Below are 14,514 nucleotides of genomic sequence, written 5' to 3' on the forward strand. Positions count from 1 at the left end.
TTGAAGGAAGAAGGCATAGATGCATAAGAGTAAAGCGCCTTGGGGTGCCTGGGTGGCTCAGTCGGTTAAGCATCCAACTCTTAATTTCGGCTCAGGTCATGATCTCACAGTTCATGAGATCCAGCCCTACGTTGGGCTCTGTGCTGACAGCGTGGAACCTGCTTGGGATTCTCTCTTTCCCTCTCTCTCTGCCTCTCCTCTGCTCACACTCTCTGTCCCTCTCTTTCTTTCTCTCTCAAAAAATAAACATAAAAAAAAAAGAGTAAAGGGCCTTGGAATAGTCCCATGTTTAGGGATGGATGGAGGAAACAGTGTCAATGACAGAGATCATTAGTCAGAGAGGCATGTGGAAATATAGATTTGGTGTAGAATTTATGGAAGAAAGGTGGGAAAGAGAAGGGAAGAAGGGAGAAAGATAAGGGAAGTGGGAAGTGTCATTTTATTCTATTCTATTTTATTTTATTTTATTTTATTATTTTATTCATGTTTATTTATTTTGAGCGAGCTAGCGAGAGAAAGAGAGAGAGAGAGAGAAAGTATGCACAAGAGCAGGGAAGGGACAGAGGGAGAGGGAGAGAGAGAATCCCAAGCAGGCTCCGCACTGTCAGCACAGAGCCCAACACAGCACTCAATCCCATGACCCTGGGATCATGATCCACGTCAAAACCAAGAGCTGGACACTCAACAAACTGAGCCACCCAGGGGCCCCAGAAGTGTCATTTATTATCTATTATACTCCGGGTACTGAGATAGACACTTTGTATACATTCTCTTGTTTAATTCTAATTGGATACCTCATCCTGACTCCCTTCAAACTAGTCTAATCAAGATATCCATAGTGATCTTTCCAAAGCACAACAGGTCATTTCGCTGTCCTGGCTAAAACTGTTCAATGATTCCCTATTGCCATCAGGATAGTCTAAAACCCTTGATTTGCTTCTACAGCTTTTTTTTTTAATAACTGCTTTATTAGGATATAATTCACATACCATAACATTCATTTTTTTTTAATTTTTTTTAACGTTTATTTATTTTTAAAAAAAATTTTTTTTTCAACGTTTATTTATTTTTTTGGGACAGAGAGAGAGACAGAGCATGAACGGGGGAGGGGCAGAGAGAGAGGGAGACACAGAATCGGAAACAGGCTCCAGGCTCTGAGCCATCAGCCCAGAGCCCGACGTGGGGCTCGAACTCACGGACCGCGAGATCGTGACCTGGCTGAAGTCGGACGCTTAACCGACTGCGCCACCCAGGCGCCCCTAACGTTTATTTATTTTTGAGACAGAGAGAGACAGAGCATGAACGGGGGGAGGGGCAGAGAGAGAGGGAGACACAGAATCGGAAACAGGCTCCAGGCTCTGAGCCATCAGCCCAGAGCCTGACGCGGGGCTCGAACTCACGGACTGCGAGATCGTAACCTGGCTGAAGTTGGACGCTTAACCAACTGCGCCACCCAGGCGCCCCTAACATTCATTTTTAAAGTACACAATTCAATAGTTTTTATATTCACCAAGTTGTGCAACCATTACCACCATTTTAGAACATTTTTTTTCCTTAAGGTTTTATTTTCAAGTAATTTCTACACCCAGTGTGGGGCTTGAACTCACAACCTCGAGATCAAGAGTCGCTCGCTCCACCAAATGAGCCAGCCAGGTGCCCCTAATTTTAGGACATTTTCATCGCCCACAAAAAGACACCCCATGCCCATTAGAAGTCATTTTCCATTTCCCTTTTCCCCAGCCCCCAGCTGCTAATCCACTTTTACTTCTATGGATTTGCTTAGTCCGGTCATTTCCTATAAATGGAATCATATAATATGTGGCCTCTTGTGACCGATTTCTTTCATGCAGCATAATGGTTCATGTGTGCTACAGAGCAGGCCCATACTCCCCATTCCTTTTTATGGCCCACTAATATTCCTTTGTATGGTTACACCACATTCTGCTTCATTCATCTGTTGGGCATGTAGATTGTTCTCACTTTTTGGTTATTATAAGACTGCTATGAACATTCATGTATAAGTGTTGGTGTGGATGTATGTTTCATTTTCTTGAGTATAGACCTAGGAGTGGAATTGCTGGATCACGTGGTAATCTGTTAAACATTTTGAGGAACTTTCTCAAAGTGGCTGCACCATTTCACAACCCCACCGGCAATGTATGTGGGTCCGAATTTCTCACCAACACTTATTTTCCTTTTTTTTTTTTTTAATTAGAGCCTTAATAGTGGGTGTGAAGTGGTATTTCATTGTGGTTTTGATTTGCATTTCCCTAGTGACTAATGATGAGCATCTTTCTTTCTTTCTTTCTTTCTTTCTTTCTTTCTTTCTTTCTTTTTTTAATGTTTATTTATTTTTGAGAAGGAGAGGGAGAGAGAGAGAGAGAGAGAGAGAGAGACAATGTAGGTGAGGGGAAGAGAGATGAGACAGAGGACCTGAAGCGGGCTTTGCACTGACAGCAGAGAGCCCCACGCAGGGCTCAAATTCACAAACCATGAGATCACGCCCAGAGCTGAAGTCAGACACTCAACTGACTGAGCCACCCTGGTGCCCCGATGAGCATCTTTTCACGTATTTATTGGCCATTTGTACATCCTCTTTGGAGAAATCTCTATTCATACCCTTTGCCCATCTTTAATGGGTTATTTTTTTATTATTATTGAGTATAAGACTTTATAATATTCTGACTTTATAAGACTTTATAATAGTCTCTTATTGGGTATATGATTTGCAAATATTCCATTTTGTGTGTTTTCTTGTCACTGTCTTGATAGTGTCCTGTGAAGCACAAAAGTTTTTAATTTTGGTGAAGTCCAATTGATCTATTCTTTGATTGCTGATGCTTTTGGTGTCATATCTTAATATACTGTTGCCTAATCCAAGGTGACAATGATTTACACCTCCTATTTTCTTCTAGGAATTTGGATTCAATTTTGTATATGGTGTGAGGTAGGAGTCCAAATTCATTCTTTTGCATGTGGATATTCAGTTGTTCCAACACCATTTATTGAAAAGACGTTTATTGAAAAGACTGTTCTTTCCCCCATTGAACTGTCTGTGGCCCTTCTTAAGCTGGTCCTCTCTCAATCTTGTGGCTTTATCTTCTGCCCCATCCCTCCTCCAGCTTGCCCTCCATCTCCTGTCCCACTAAATGATTTGCGTTTTCCCAGATGAACCATGTTCTTTCTCACCTCTTGCCTACTTCTCAGCATGCTGTTTCTTTTACTGGAAAATCTCCCTGACCTTCTCCCCACATTACCTGGCTATCTTCTCTAATTATCTGGCAGGTCTAGGCTTAGATATTGTATTTTCCAAGAAGCTTTTCCTAAGCCCCCAAGAATGTTTTAGGAAGAGCAGATCTGTGCTTCCAAAAGACCATGTACTTAACCCCACAGGGGCTTTTTTTGTGTGCCTCGCACTCAGCAAATATCCAATAAATGGATGAATCCCAGAAGGAAGAAGGCTGTTTCTAGAAGAAACACTAGTGAGTATTGTATATTGCTACAGAGAGTTAAGGGGAATGAGCTCTGAAAAAATGCAGCTGGGTTTTGACTATTTTTGTCATTGCAACTAGGGAAGAGTTTCAGTAGCTTGGTGGGTGTAGACACCAGTGGGGGAGTTAAGGAGTGAAGCTGATGACAAAGTGAAGTTTTGGTTACAAACTATTTATGTCCAAATTTGTGAGGAAAGGAAGAAACTCATGGACACTATGAAACAGCTTAAAGGATAGAGTTAAGGGTTTAGTTTTATTGCTATCGGTCCATCTACTGCTTTTCTGAATTTCAGAGAATTTGACTTCTTTTTTTAAATGTTTATTTTTGTATTCTGAGAGAGAGAGAGAGCATGAGGAGGGGAGGGGCAGAGAGAGAGAGAGGGAAAGAGAGAATCCCAAGCAATCTCCACACCATCAACGCAGAGCCTGACACAGGGCTCGAACTCACGAATCGTGAGATCATGACCTGAGCCAACATCAAGAGTCCAACACTTAACTGACTGAGTCACCCAGGCGCCCCCAGAGAATTTGACTTCTAACGAGGGTCACTTTCTTGGCTACTTATGCTGTCAGTTTTAGGGACACCCCATGATTTCCCCACTTACCCTCCTATTACCACATTACATCTCCCCACCTCTGACTGTGTGTCAATATATGTGTTTATACGCACACACACAAACACTCTGTGCTCATCTCAGCATCCCCCAAATCTAAACATTCTGGGAGTGACCAAGGCCATTCTCCAAGTTGGGCTAAGCTATATTTGCTCCCAGAAAAAGATAACCTATAAGAATCACCTTATAGGGCATCCAGCCAGCTCAGTCCATAGAGCATGCAACTCTTGATCTCAGGCTCATGAGTTCAAGCCCCATGTTGGGTGTGGAGCCTACTTAAAATAATAAATAAATAAACATAAAAAGTTTTACATATATATATAAATTCATATATAAATTCATATACATATGTGTATATATATATATATATATATATATGAATTACTTGTTTGGGGAGAAAAAAGAACAGGTCTCTTAATATCATGGTGGCACCAAAAGCATCATAGAGTCTTCTCTCCCTGCCCCTCATTCCCTGACATCTATCTCCCCATGTCACTCAGGCTGGAATGGAACAGCTTCACAACTTTAATTTTTCACATCCTTAGTGATTTATCTCCAACTCTGAGCTGCTTCCATATCTTTGGGATTTTCCTCCCAGAGGTAAATATGCCTGATTATGAGACCGCCAACCTGATTAGCTTTCACCACCAGCCTTACACAGCTCACATCGTACCCCATATTTTTGAAGATCTCCTGATTCACCTGCCCTTCCAAGAGATGGCCCAGCAAGGCAAAGCTGGTACAGTATTGAGGCATTCCCTCAGGGTCATAGCCCAGCTCCACTTGCCCCTTCTCTAGGGCATGCTTTCCATCCACGATGGTGCCTGTCAACACTTGCACCCTGCTCAAGTTCGCTGGATGCTTCAAAATGACTGTCAGGTGGTTCCCTGCACTAACATTTTGGGTCCAGAAGAATGACTCATCCAGAGTGTAGGCCTTCCAGGGGAAATGAACATCAAAAACCTTCATATCTGTGAAAATGGCTGCGGGTGGGTTGTCAGGACCATAGGGGTTCTTTTTCCGGACTGGCGTGGCCTTCTGACTGTCATTGGAGGTATAGTAGGAGAACCTGTGGTAGAAAAGGAACGGTCTGCAGAGGATTGGGTTTTTCTGAGCTAGGAGGGTACGGAAGTGGGGGATCAGTCTGTCAAGGGGCTTTTCCTTGTAGAAGAGGAGGAGGAAATGAGCCAGGAGTGGGAGGTCCCTGCTGTGGAAGAGTTTGCCGAGGAAGCCCATATTAGAGAACTCCAGTAGCACCCATGGGTCGGACCTCATTGTGTCCACCTTCCAATGAATGTGGGTGATAAAGTTGGGGGCACAAAGGACATTGTCCTCCAGTAACAGGAAGTATTCAGAGAGCTTTGCGGCAAAGCTCATGAGGAAGGCATGATCTCTATTCCGCTTGGAGTAGAATTCCCCGCGGTGGGCCTCCTTCCTCGTGTCATCCGTGGTGCGGTAGGCATCAGATGGAGCATGAATCAGTAGCAGCTTCCCTGACAAGATCTGTGGGCTGAAGAGGGTTGAAATATGGGCAATGGTTTCTCTGAGCCCGGTGAGGTCAGAATGTGCCAGATGAACCAGTACTGTGAGACGTTTCTGCTCGATCTTAGAGGAAGCACGGAACAGAGAGACCAGGGTGTACAAGAGGCCGCTTTGATCTGGTCGTGGCACTGAGGAGATCCCCACTGTCAGCCACGCTAAGGAGAGGCAAAATAGGGACAATTGTCAGAGTACGTCGGGTTTGGTAGTGAAGGTAGTCAAAGGGTTAAGGGTTGGGATGCTCTCTGGGACCTTCTCTGTTCCTTTCTTCCCTCTTCTAGTTCCCATCTGTGCTCTCTTTTGGTAGAGGGGGTGTTTAGATCATTGCTGCTCAGAATATGGTCCTTAGTCCAACAACATCAATCTTATCTGGAAGCTTATTGGAAAAGCAGAATCTGGGTTCCTAGATAAACTGCCTTTTAACAGTATCACCAAGTACCTTCAATGCACATTAAAGTCTGAGAAGCACTAAACTAGGTGATGCTGAGTCCCTGTGGGTCCCTTTGAGTCGTCTTTGAGCCAGAATTTTGTAGCACATGGTTTAAGTGCTCGGGAGTATTAGCTAACATTATAGTTACTATAATTCTTTTTGTTTTACAGTTCATCTTCCCAAAGCTCAGCTTTAGGTGAAAGGAAAAGCACTTCTCCTTAAGTCAAGAGCCCTACGTTCTTGTCCCAGTTCCACCACTGACTGTGTGACCTCGAGCAAGTCCCTTCACTCCTGAGCTTAGGTCCTGATTCACAAAACTGAGGGATTTGGACTATGGCTCTAAGGCCCCTTCTAATCCAAATGTTCTCTAATCCAGTGATTCTGCCTTCCTGTAACAATGATCTTTTCCCTCCTTCTTCCTCATTCCTGAACTGTCTGCCAGATTCCAATATTCCTGGGAGCAGTCCTGCCTTTTTTCCTCTCCCTTCTTCTTTCCTTCCTAGCTACCTTCTCTTGATGTCCCTACTTCCCTCAGGGTACCCCACTCCCCTCCTTGGAACTCACTCTTTCTTCTCTGCTGAATTGTCTTAATATACTGGAAGGTATGATTCTGCCAGCCTTCCTGCAGTCTCACATCTTTTCTTTTGCCATAACTGTCCTCCTAGATCATTGACAAAAAGCAAAACATGTACCTCCTTTCATAAAAAGAAGAGTGTTTAGCCCCCTAGAGGATTCTCATAAGCTTTTCCAGGAAAGAGGAACTCTCCCTAGAGTGAGCCCAGCACATTCTCGGGATGCCTGACCACTGGCCAAAGCAATGAGGGCTCGAGCACTATTTGCTCTCTTCCTTACCTTAACAAATATTGGGGTTGGGGGAGCAGCTTCTTTATGGACCGATGGGTCCAGGTTCATATCCCAGCTCCCTTTGGAGCTTCCTGCTCGCAGGTGCAAGGGAGCAGGTGCTTTGAGAATCTACCTGTCCACACCATTCCCTCCCTACATCCTCAATTCCCACACTGAGAGCAAGGGTTGCTACTTGGCCTTTGAAAGCCATCACGTTTTGAACATCTTCAGTTTCCCTGGGGGTTTTCAAAGTGACGAGGAGCCACAGGAATCCAATGCCCACTGAGGTTATAATGCCGCGCCTGATGGAACACTGCATGGTGTCTGATGGGATACGGTTCCTATAGCAAAAAGTCAACATGTAAAGCAGCTGGGGACTCTCCCCATCCATCCATCCATCCATCCATCCATCCATGCCTAGAACTTCTCCTTTGTCTCCTGGAAGCTTTCCCCCTCACAATCCCCCATATTCTATCCTTCCTCTTCATCATTGTTAACTTATTTCCAAAGCCTGCCTTCTTATCTGAGTTGGGGACCTGATGGAATATAGCCTTATTCCCTGACCTAAAGAAGGAAGGTCACCTGTCCTGTGGCCTTTGTTGCTTTCTCTTTATAGGTTTGTTTGGAGATTCAACTTTCCCAAAGTTTTCCCTTTTCAAAATGATGAAGGTCAGCTGGGGCTTCAGTGATGAGGCTCCTTTATCTTAGGAAACAGATGGCCACCACCTACCCTTGCTTTTTTAAACAAAAGTCAGTTTATTAAAATAGCTGAACTTGGGGTGTCCGGGTGCCTCAGTCGGTTAAGCATCCAACTCTTGATTTCGGCTCAGATCATGATCGAGCCCTGCACTGGGCTCTGCACTGACAGTGTGCAGCCTGCTTGGGTTTCTCTCTTTCCTTCTCTCTCTGCCCCTCCCCTGCTCACTCGCTCTCTCAAAATAAATAAAATAACTGAACTTAAAGTATTGCTAAATACTAAGCAATGTGGTGCCTTTATTACTCTTTAATAAAGGATATCCTTAATTTATTCCAACCTTTAATCTCATTCACATACCTTGATCAGAACATGAATCTGTTAACTTAGAATGAAAAAAAAATCCTTTCATGAATGTTGAGCTTTGACTTCAGGCTTATTCAGCCTCAAAAGCACTTGTCTACTGCTCTCTTCCTCTGTTAGTGCCTTTTCTCCGGTGAGAATGTATTTCCCTGGTTGTTTCTAAATGATCAAAGGAAAGGTTTTAATATGCCTCGTCACCTGCTCTTGATTCTGTCCCCTTATACAGTCAGTACACAAAAGAAAAGAAATTGCAATTGATAATTTCTGTGCTCCCGAGGCTATAATATTCTCCAATCTCCCTGTTTTCTGGATCCTGCCAGTGCAGCATTTTGATAGAGGTTAATACCCTTCTCTCCCTTAGCCATTTAGCTTTCTTGATAAGAATTATAGGGGCGCCTGGGTGGCGCAGTCGGTTAAGCGTCCGACTTCAGCCAGGTCACGATCTCGCGGTCCGTGAGTTCGAGCCCCGCATCAGGCTCTGGGCTGATGGCTCAGAGCCTGGAGCCTGTTTCCGATTCTGTGTCTCCCTCTCTCTCTGCCCCTCCCCCGTTCATGCTCTGTCTCTCTGTGTCCCAAAAATAAATAAACGTTGAAAAAAAAATAAAAAAAAAAAGAATTATAAGCATAAAACTTATACATGGTAGGAAGGCTTCACAGAGTAAACTTTTCTTACCTGGTTTCCTTAAGTCAGGACTTTGAGTCACTTAGGTGATTCAGATACAAAGCACTTGATGTCAAGGAGATGGGCTTCTTTTCTCTAGGACAAAAATACAAGGATACATACCTTGATTAAAAAGGCTGTACAATGACAGCTGAAGGAGTTCACTGCCACAGCCATAGCTCAGTTCTCCTCTGCACCTCCTGTGTCATTTACCAGTCACAGCCAGAGTACTGCCCTCGTTTAGCCCCGTGAGTCCCACAGACTTCTGGGAGAGGCAGGAGAGAGAGAAAAAGAGGAACTGGGGTGCGGAGCGCCAGTCACTCAGGTGTAATGACAGAGAAGGTGAGGCCAGGCAGAGCAACCTGAGGCCTCTCCAGCATTCCGGCTTGGAGCTAAGCTCCCTCTGTGATGTTACCCTTGTGTCCTCTCCACCTACTCCCCTACCATCGCAGGGATGCGTGTGCCAGCCTTACAGGGGAGCGGCGTGTGCTTAATTATTGCCAGCTATTATTATTCATTCCAAAGACCACCATCAGCATCTTTTTTTTTTAATTAAAAACAATTGTTCTAATGCTTATTTATTTTTGAGAGAGACAGAGACAGAGCTTGAGCGGGGGAGGGGCAGAGAGAGAGAGGGAGACACAGAATCGGAAGCCGGCTCCAGGCTCCGAGCTGTCAGCACAGAGCCCGACGAGGGGCTCGAACTCACAAACCGTGAGATCATGACCTGAGCCGTAGGCGGACGCCCAACCGACTGAGCCACCCGGGCGCCCCACCATCAGCATCTTTTAACAGAGAAAAGAGATATGGGGAACTATCAAACCTCCCCTCCACCGTGCCCTCCACTTCCCTGAACCTCAACTCCACACTCTCCTCCTCAGGGGGTTGTGCCCTGACTCCCACTCCCCCTCACCGGCTCAGGGTGCTGCACCCCTGCAATGACCCTCTTTCTCTTCTGCGTTACCCTCTACTCCCTCTCTGCTGGACCATTCCGATCATCTTGACCAGGAGCTCTACTATCTCCCAATGGGGAAAAAAAAAAAAAAAAAAAAAAGCAAAATTCCTCTCTAAATTCATGTTCTGTCCAAATTCTGCCCACTCCTCTGGAACCCCAACACAGCACAACTCCTTGAGAGCATTGCCTTTATTATTTAGCCCCACTTCATTTCACGTTTTCTCTCATCTTACTCAACCTCTCTGCAACTTTTGACATGGTTGACTACTTCCTCCTTGAAATGCTTTCTTCCCTAACATCATTCTTGCCCACGCTGACCATTCTGTTTCTTTCCTGGCTCATCCTCTTCCCAACCTGTAAATGGAGGAGGATCCTAGGACTCAGTCCTTGGCTCTCTTCCTATATGCTCTCCTTGGGTGATCTTACCCAGTCCCATGGTTTTAAGTACTATATATTATACATGCATGTGTGTGTATAACTATCTTCATATATACAATATATGTGTGCGTGTGTGTGTGTGTATACATTATTCCATATCTGTAGGCTTTTACATATATAAGCTTGTGGGCATATACATAGATATACACACACGCTGATGACCCAGGGCAGATCTTGTCTGCAGCCCTGACTCCTGTCCTGAGCTCCAGGTTACTCGACTATTGAACATCTCCATTTGGATGAATAAAAGGTATTTCAGCTTTAACAGAGTCAAAACAGAAACATAGATCTTCATATATCCCCAATCTTTCTTTTAAATAAGTTTTTAAAGTTTACTTATTTATTATTGAGAGAGAGCACAAGTTGGGGAGAGGCAGAGAGAGAGGAAGACCCAGAATCCCAAGCAGGCTCCAGGCTCTGAGCTGTCAGCACAGAGCCTGACGCGGGGCTTGAACCCACAGACTGTAAGACCGTGACCTGAGCTGAAGTCAGACACTTAACAGCCTGAACCACCCAGGTGCCCCCCTATATCCCCAATCTTTTCCTCCACAAGTTCCCCATCTCCCTAAATAGCACCACCATTTGCCCATTTACTCAGGGGAAAAATCTAGAAGCCATCCTCGGTGCCTCTCTCCCTTGAACACTCTACATTCCATCTAATCAGTCCTGTTACCGTTTCCTGCAAAATGCATCCACAGCATGACCTTTTCGCACCACCTCTACCACTACCACATGAGTCTGGGCCACAGTCGTCTCCTGCCTGGACTATTGCAAACACCTTCTAATTGGTTCCTCACCTCCGCCCTCGTTCTCCTGTCATCTATTCTCCACATGGCAGTGAGAGAGACCTTTTAAAATTGCAAATCAAATGCTATCCCTCCCTGGCCTACAATTCTCCAATGACTTGTGGCTGAAAGATGAAACCCAAACTCCTGACCATGGCCTACAAGATCCTGTCTGATCTAGCCCTTTGCCTGCCTCTTTGACTTCATCTCCCCCGACCCATTGGCTTTCTTGTGGGGAGGAGCATCATGCCTTGGACATTTCAAGCTCTTTGCAGACTCAGGTCTCCATATATGGTACTCCTCTTCTTGGAACTATCCTCTGTAGAGGTCCCAAGAGCCATCTTCTTCCCAACATTCAAATGTGAGCCCAGATGCTCTCCCTGCCTGCAGTCACTGTGCCTAAAGTAGCCACTCACCACGCCTCCCACCCAGCCTCCCATCACTCCATCACATATCCTGTTTTCCTTAGCATTGATTTCTACCAGAAACCATCTTACCTGTATGTGTTTATTGTCTGTCTCTATCCACTAGACTAGAATATAAGTCCTTGAGAGGCGGGGACTTCGTTTGATTCAACGCTGTGTCTACAGCACTTTGCATAGTAATTGGCCCAGAGAACATGCTCAACGAGTATTTATAAACTCACTAATTGTCAGGCATTATGTGACAACGGTGAGTGACCATGTATTTCTTCAACAAACACTGTGCTAGGTGTCAGGGACACCGCAGTGCCAGGACTGTGCGGTGTAACAGGGGAGGGCGATATGTGGGTGATGGTTAAGAGCACAGATTCTGGACTCAGACAGCCTGGGCAGAACCTGGTTCTGCTAAACTTCTTGGCTATGTGACCTTGGCTAAGTGACTCAGCCTCTCTGAATCCCAGTCATTCATCTAGAAAATGAAGATAAAAATGATGCCTATTCTCAAGGGTTCTTAAGAAGATTTTAAGAGATCATTCACACAAAAATGCGTAGCACATGGCAAACATTCAATAAATGTTAGCTTTTTTATTATAAGGAACAAGTATGGTTTTCAACCATGACGGCACTGTCTTCTTTTCCCTCATATCTGGGAGGTCCGCCTTACTTTAATTCCTATGCCTTCACCCCAATTTTACTTTGAGATTCTTACACTGATGCACAGCACTTTGAGAACCTTTCCATAGCTTGTCATTTGATTTCCGCTTCTCTGAGGGCTTTAGAGGAGGCAAAAAGTTGAGGGAGGGAGGAAATGTTAAAAAGCAAGGACACCCCCCAGGTCCCTCATCAACATTGCAGTTACGGGTTGGCCATCTATGACACTGTGCCTCTTGCTATCGTTATGTCCTGGGTGTGGGCTCCAGACTTTGCTGGAAGTCAGAGTTCTCCTTTAAGCCCAGGAGGCTGAACCTGACCCACAGGGTAGGGATGGAGCAGGAGCCCACCTCCATTCCAGCATTTCTCTCTGGGTGCCTCAGCTAGTGCTCCCTTGGCAACCATTGTTCTTTCTGAAGGTCTGAAGTGCATCATCCCCCTAGCCTCTCCAGAGCAGGTGGCTCCACACAGAACATGGTCTGATCACAAGCTTATTTGATTGGCTCACACACTTTTTTTTAAAAAAATTTGTTTGAAGATTGAATATGTAGAAACTAGGGGAACTTGGGGCGCCTGGGTGGCTCAGTCGGTTAAGCATCCAACTTTGGCTCAGGTCGTGATCTCACGGTTCGCGGTTCAAGCCCTCCGTCGGGCTCTGTGCTGACAGCTCAGAGCCTGGAGCCTGGAGCTCCAGATTCTGTGTGTGTCTCTCTCTCTGTCCCTCTCCTGTTTGTGCTCTGTCTCTGTCTCTCAAAAAAGTGAATAAACATTATATGCTAACTAATGTGGATGTAAATTAAAAAAAATAAAATTAAAAAAATGAATAAACGTTAAAAAAATTAAAAATTAAGGGAGCTTGTATAAAAACCTAGACTTTTGGCCTCTCTTGAAAAATTGCAACTTGCTGCCACCCTGGCCTGATTAGTGACGGCCCTGGTAGCCAGACGTGCATTCTCAGTTTCCTACTCTACCAGGCTGACTTTCCTCATTTACCTTGCCCCCTGTAGGCATTTGAGTCTTTGGCCACTGCTCCAAGTCAGGTCTTGGGAAACTGAAAGACCATGCTAGATCCTGTCTGGGATAAGGTGCTAAAAATATGAGGCACAAAGTGATCCCTGGGGTTCAAGTGCTGTGGTCAGGGGTAGGAGGAAAATGAATCGATTGCAATGAAAAACAGACGGAAGAGAAAAGAGCTGATGACTGATTTTGTATATGATGTGGTCCATATTCTGGAGGACTTACAGAAGACATGAGGGGGGAGGGGCAGTGGCCAAAATGTAAGATTATACGGGTACCAGTAGAGAAAACTCACTGCTTGGTCTAGATCATCTTGAAAGCTGCCCACTCAGCAGGAAAAACTAGCTACAGAGCAGCATTTTTCAAACTGAGGCCGCAATCCGTTCATGGGTTATAAAACCAGCTTCATGGGTCTCGATCAGCATGTTTGTGTATCACTGTGCAAGGGCCAGTACTGTTTTGTGAAACTTTTTGTGAAACTCTTGGTATATAAACACAGTCAAGAAGTGTGAAGCCACTGAGGCTTAGGGGAGAGAATGGATACATGTTGGCAGGTTAAGGGGCAGCGGGTGTGAGATTCTGAGCTTTAGAGAAATCACCTTGATGTTTGGGGACGATCAAAGGCTTTAGGATCATCATTCTAGTCCTAACGCTGTTATTATCTGTGTGGCTTTGGCTAATTAACCTTTCCGAGTCTCAATTTCTCCATCTGAAAAGCGATGACACTGAAACCCCCCTACCTCATAGTGTTGATACGTCTAAGAGACTACGTACCCCCAGCCACTGGCCCTGTCTTATTCATGTTAGAACAGTATTTCAGGTTGTTCATATATCATCCCTTCCTTCCAGGGGAGAGAAGAAAGAATTACCATTTAGCGTTTAGTGTGTCTGACCCTGTGTTGGCTACTCAACCGGATTTGGTCAACACTGAATTTCAAATGAGCGTAGGAGATTCGGTAGTGCTTCCAGAAGTTCTGACATAATTAGTGTAGAAGCCATTTTCTTTGTGTTGGAAGACTTTCATCTTGGACACAGAGAATTCCAAACATTCCAACTATCCAAGGCCATAGGGCATGCTGCGAGGGGTGCCCCAGTCCAGAGACCTTAGTTGGGGTGGTGGTGCCCCAGGATGAACAGGGAACGTGAATTTCTCTCTGCCTCTCAGCTTCTCTGCACAAGGTTGCTCTGAGAAAGAGTCTAGGGCCTCTAAAGTGGTCCAACCAGAAGGGGAGGAAACACCCTGAAGCCCTGTGTGGGTAACTCTGCCCCTCCCCACCCCATGGGCAGGGCTGGCCACACACCGTGGGAACTGCCCCACTTGCCAGTGTCTGTTGGAGGCTCCCTGGGGACGGGGCCCAGGCAAGGGCCTAGCTCCTGGGCCCCACACCCTTCACACCCAGGTCAACCAAAGCGCTGAACCCTGGATCCCCTTGGTCTGAGTCAGCAGAGAAGGGATCCCAGAACTGGGGAGGAAGAAAACATGGGAAGGAGGAGAAGATGGGGATTTAGTTATCAGGTGTCTCCCCAGGATCCAGACCCAACTTCCCAGGGACAGAAGCCCAGAGATGAGACCCTTGTCGTGGGATGAGCTGATCTGAAAAGACAGTCCCC

General features: G+C 45.5%; 1 protein-coding gene across 1 annotated transcript; it reads right to left on the reverse strand.

Moving 5' to 3' along the window:
* Positions 1-4,654: 4,654 nt before the first annotated feature.
* LOC124510343 (alpha-1,3-mannosyl-glycoprotein 4-beta-N-acetylglucosaminyltransferase-like protein MGAT4E) lies at positions 4,655-7,236 on the reverse strand. Its single transcript, XM_047077205.1, has 3 exons — positions 7,111-7,236; positions 6,639-6,735; positions 4,655-5,802 (listed from the first exon to the last, which is right to left on the reverse strand). The coding sequence occupies exons 1-3, from the start codon at positions 7,234-7,236 to the stop codon at positions 4,655-4,657; spliced, it is 1,371 nt and encodes a 456-aa protein (XP_046933161.1).
* Positions 7,237-14,514: the final 7,278 nt, after the last annotated feature.

The sequence above is a fragment of the Lynx rufus genome, unplaced genomic scaffold, assembly GCF_022079265.1.
Source record: "Lynx rufus isolate CCGP_SWC_20201006 ecotype Redwood Valley unplaced genomic scaffold, mLynRuf1.p SCAF_15, whole genome shotgun sequence".
NCBI classification, from domain to species: domain Eukaryota; kingdom Metazoa; phylum Chordata; class Mammalia; order Carnivora; family Felidae; genus Lynx; species Lynx rufus.

Coding starts and splice junctions, on each gene's coding strand:
- LOC124510343 (XM_047077205.1), bottom strand. CDS start 7,236: ATGCAGTGTTCCATCAGGCGCGGCATTATAACCTCAGTGGGCATTGGA. Junction 6,736..7,110: donor TGATGGCTTTCAAAGGCCAA/GTAGCAACCCTT, acceptor TCAATGATCTAG/GAGGACAGTTATGGCAAAAG. Junction 5,803..6,638: donor AATTCAGCAGAGAAGAAAGA/GTGAGTTCCAAG, acceptor GCCTCTCCTTAG/CGTGGCTGACAGTGGGGATC.